The 5,051-nt window shown below is 36.7% G+C and overlaps 1 protein-coding gene across 1 annotated transcript; it reads left to right on the forward strand.

Moving 5' to 3' along the window:
* The first annotated feature begins 1,121 nt into the window (after window positions 1–1,121).
* LOC131699441 (alpha-2Db adrenergic receptor-like) lies at window positions 1,122–3,222 on the forward strand. The gene has a single exon (XM_058996089.1). It carries the CDS (start codon window positions 1,639–1,641, stop codon window positions 2,929–2,931), a length of 1,293 nt encoding a protein of 430 aa, XP_058852072.1. The 5' UTR covers window positions 1,122–1,638; the 3' UTR covers window positions 2,932–3,222.
* Window positions 3,223–5,051: the final 1,829 nt, after the last annotated feature.

Genomic DNA, 5,051 nt, shown 5'->3' on the forward strand with positions numbered 1-5,051 from the left:
TTTGCCATTCATTTCTATGAAAATGACATGCGATCTATTTAAGTGCTAATAATATTGATGTGTACGGATCATACTCTTTCCAACAGTAATAGTATACTGAAAGCATGGTAAAGCATTTGCTCCAAACATATACAGTACATCTTTAATTTTTGTATAAGAACCTGTTGCTGAGCATCTCAGCCTTCATATATTTTAACTTTACGTTTATATATATATACTTTAGCTCTTATATATATATATATATATATATATATATATATATATATATATATATATATATATATATATATATATAAGTGTCAGTGAGAACTATTTTGCATCCTTAGCACAAAATGTAAAACAATTAAAATATCAAATCAATACGGTTATACAATATATTGCACATAACAGTATTATTTTATTATTATAATTGTGCTGGAGACACCATTTGTCATCTAGAATGCCAAATATTGCTAGGAGACACTATTTGGCACAACACCTGACGAATCCATACATAGCATTCTATAATAATTATGACTATTAATTATTGAATTCTTCCCTCTGCCTTGTAAAGCGCAATATTTCCTGAAGTGCACCATAAACGTATTTCTTATTTCAGAAACCTGGATCCCACACAGACACCTAGCTACCCCTTTCGTTACTTATTTTCTAATATATAAGTGACAACCTTGTATACCTGCTTGTTTATGCCATATATATATATATATATATATATATATATATATATATATATATATATATATATATATATATATATAAAATTTATGTTAATGCATTTATTTTTTGTTTAAAATAAAACATCTATCATACATTACTTACAAGCAATCATGCTATAATAATAATAATAATAATAAGAAGAAGAAGAAGAAGAAGAAGAAGAAGAAGAAGAAGAAGAAGAAGAAGAAGAAGAAGAAGAAGAAGAAGAAGAAGAAGAAGAAGAAGAAGAAGAAGAAGAAGATTTTCCTGTGTGTGACATTTTAAATAAATAGACACATAATACACATAATCTCTTTAAGTAACTCCCTCAAGCATCCTCTGCTACTTGTTCAGTTTTGCTATGGGTTGGTCTTTGAGATGATGTCACCCCACTACTTCTCACTGGGAAGGCTGTAAATAGCTGAGAGCCACAGTTAACGTTATGTGATCCGATGTGAAAACGCTGCCCCATGTGCGTTCGTGTTTTTACTTTTAAATAACAGGATGCGCATGGAATACAACACAGAAAACAAAACTACAAGATGAAAGTGTCCTAATGGAAAAACTCGGAGGCAAAACAGCGATTGACAAAATAATCACCGGGCTCTTGGAGTAACATCACATAAAACAGAACGATAGCGTGACCTTTTCAATTTCAGAACTTGTGAAAAAAATAATATTGTTTATGCATATGGTGTTTTCTGAAGCAGTGTATGTGAGGAGTACTGTGCTGTAATTGGAAGATTTTAAACTTGTGAAAACCTGGAAAACTGACCCACCTTATTCTGCATTCCCACGTTACAGTATAATAAATCAGGCGGTGGAGATTCGAATGATGTAACGAGCCGAACTAAAGGTATTGGACCGTTAATGGGCATAACTCTTTATTTACAAGCACCCTCCTAACTGATTGCAATTTCAGGTTGGGAAATTTGGAGCTGCATGAAGAACCAAAGCGGTGCTGAAAATGATACTGGGATGGATCTAGCCCAGGCGCTTAGCGTGCTTAACAGTTCGCACGATGCCAATGACACAGAAACCCCACAAATACCACCACACTCTCCTGCTGCTGCCGCTTTTATCATCCTGGTGGTCATCGTAATTATCATCCTGACCATTGTTGGCAACGTGCTTGTGGTAGTTGCAGTGTCTACGAGCCGAGCCCTCAGGGCGCCCCAGAACCTCTTTCTTGTTTCTCTCGCCTCTGCTGACATTTTGGTGGCCACTTTGGTTATCCCCTTCTCCCTGGCTAACGAGGTGATGGGCTACTGGTACTTCGGTAGCACCTGGTGTGGCTTCTACCTGGCTTTGGATGTTCTCTTCTGCACTTCATCCATTGTACACCTGTGCGCCATCAGTCTGGACAGATACTGGTCGGTGACCAAAGCAGTGCGCTACAACCTCAAAAGGACTCCTAAAAGGATCAAATGTATGATTGCCATAGTCTGGGTTATATCGGCGGTCATCTCTTTCCCACCACTGATCATTAAAAAAGAAGCAAAAAAACACGACTCTGAATGCCTCCTCAACGGGGAAACATGGTATATATTATCCTCCTGTATAGTATCTTTCTTTGCCCCCTGCGTAATTATGATTTTAGTTTACTGTAAGATCTACAGGGTGGCAAAGCAGAGGTCTTCGACTGTTTTTGTCGCCAAGAACGGATTGGAAAGACAGCCTTCCCAGTCCGAAACCTGTTTCGTGCCCAAGGATAAGTTTGAGAACGAAAGCCCCAGTAGCCAAAGCTCGGGCAGCAATCAGAGGCAGGAAGAGCTCGAGGACATCGACCTCGAGGAGAGCACGTCAGAAAATAAGCCCAGTAAGAACTCTCGATTTTCTAAGAAGAGAAAGGTGGAAGGGTCGAGTTGTTGTGCCAAGCAAAACTGCCGATTGTCCTGGGCTTCAACCCGAGCCTCTCAGCTCTTCGTTGAGCAAAAGAGGAGACATAACTCTGTTTCAAAGAACAAGGTGGCACAGTTGCGGGAGAAAAGATTCACTTTTGTGTTAGCTGTCGTAATGGGGGTGTTTGTGCTTTGCTGGTTCCCATTTTTCTTCACGTACAGTTTGCAGGCAATCTGTAGGGACAAGTGCAACATTCCCAAAACCCTTTTTGATCTCTTCTTTTGGATTGGCTACTGTAACAGTTCCGTAAACCCTATTATTTATACCATTTTCAACAGGGATTTTCGCAAAGCTTTTAAGAAAATCATATGTGTAACTGCCAAACGCACTTAGGGGGGATTGTACAGTGTTTCAGAAATAAGACCTCTAGAGCTTGTTTAAAGTGATTTGTCGTTATTGCTGTTTATTTAAGTTTGCTGAAGTTCAATAAATGTGTTATCTATTTTTTTTAAATAGTTGTGTTTTAAAATAACAGTAAGAAGTATTTGTTATATATTTGTATACGGCTCTATCTATAATCCTGTGAGAGACAAACTATTTTTGTTTTGTGTTTTTTGGGTTGAAAAGGGGATGATTAACTGATTGATAGTGTTACTTTAAACCACTTAATAGAAGACATTGATTCAACTGTGTATATGTAATCACTGGGATGTTTACACCAATGTTGACATGCATTCCAACCCATTACGTTCTAAAATGTGCCGGTCTGCGTTTTTTACGCACGGTCTTATTCTACACATTGAAAAACATGTGTTAATAATAAACAAACTACACCTAAGTCCCAGGCCCTTCACAAATCTGGCAGGATGTATATACTGCAAAAACAAATATTTAAGAAACGCAATCTAAGCCAATCGGTGTCCTTGTTTCTATACATTACTCTACAGAGACGCACTTTGGTATCGTTTGCATTTTTCTGAGCAAAGCAGAGGTTCGGTCACCAGCAGATTTGATCGCCATCATTAGGTAATGAATTGATTAGCACCGACAAGGATGTCAAATTATTCAATTCTGTCTTTTAGAGTACAGGTGGAACAAACAAGCAAGGCTCTAGAATTCAAATTGGACATCCCTGTTTTATCTAAAAAAGAAATACATGGATAAGATATTTTTTATAATGAGTTGTAAAATATGATGTAGTGTTGCACTCATCGACATCTCTCTCACTCGCAAAATCCACTCTCAAGTCACAGCCTGTACAATGTATGATTGAGGAGACCTGGTTATGTTACAGTCTTTTAAAATGCGTTGTTGGAAAAGGGTAAGAATACAAACTAAAATATGTTTGCAAAACACACGACTGCTTTAGAAAGTCAATATAACTGAAAGGGTTAAGCTACTATAATCTAGGTTATTGGATGCAGACCGATGGTTCAAGGGTGTGTGTGAATGTGCAACGCCAAACGTGGAACGTTAATTTTTGCAAGTATAAGCAACACATTTTGCTTTCTTGTCAAAATGTCATACCTGTACCAAAATGTCATCTGTAGCAAAATAATGTAATGTAATTAACATAACTTATTTTCAATATCAACAACATGACACGTAGTATGGGAACTCACACCAAGCAAATAGCTGTATTATTATTATTATTATTATTATTATTATTATTATTATTATTATTATTAGTCATTTAGTAGACGCTTTTATCCAAAGAGTAGGCAGTGAACTATGCCTCAACAATTGCTGCGCGGTTTTAGATCTCATCTGAAGGACGGATCACAGACCTATTGAAAAACACACATAACAGGCTTTTCTACCAATAATACGTACCGCTGCTGTTAACGTTGGTTAACAGCAGCGGTACGTATTCAATATAAAACAAATTAGTTACATGTGGAATAAAATGTAAGTTTACAAAACATGTATTTCATATCCAGAGTTTATGATATACGTCCTCAGTCTGCAAGGAAAACAACACCTGGGCATGTGCAGTGCAAGTGGAAAATAGTCTGGGCATGCGCAGTGTGCAAAGTTGGAACATTTGATAGGTAGCATAAATTGACGTGACACCGGTACTTAGAAGGACCCTTAGAAAATATGGTTTGCATCATTCTAAAAGTGCCTAAACATTTACATAAATGGTACTCTGGATTCTGGGTTTAAGAAATACACACGAAGTCTTAACCAACAGGTTATAAACATTTTGTATTAATTACGTATTTTAAACTGTAATGTTTATCTTGGCAAATTGTGTGTTTTGCGTGCGTCTGAGTATAGTCTTAAACAATTCAAATACACTTTGAAAGATGTATGTTTAGTTCTTAAACATTTAGTTTTACACTGCAACTTCTGCTAAGTATTATAAACAATAGACGATAATGCAAATATTTCCAGTTAATTGCGGTTTTAATTCATTGTTAGTGTTATCAAGCTACAGTTTTTAATTGCTTCCTGTGCACCCTTTGTCTACCACAGTGAAAAGCTTTCGTCAGCCGTTGCCATGAAATTAA

The sequence above is a fragment of the Acipenser ruthenus genome, chromosome 22, assembly GCF_902713425.1.
Source record: "Acipenser ruthenus chromosome 22, fAciRut3.2 maternal haplotype, whole genome shotgun sequence".
In the NCBI taxonomy this organism is placed as follows: domain Eukaryota; kingdom Metazoa; phylum Chordata; class Actinopteri; order Acipenseriformes; family Acipenseridae; genus Acipenser; species Acipenser ruthenus.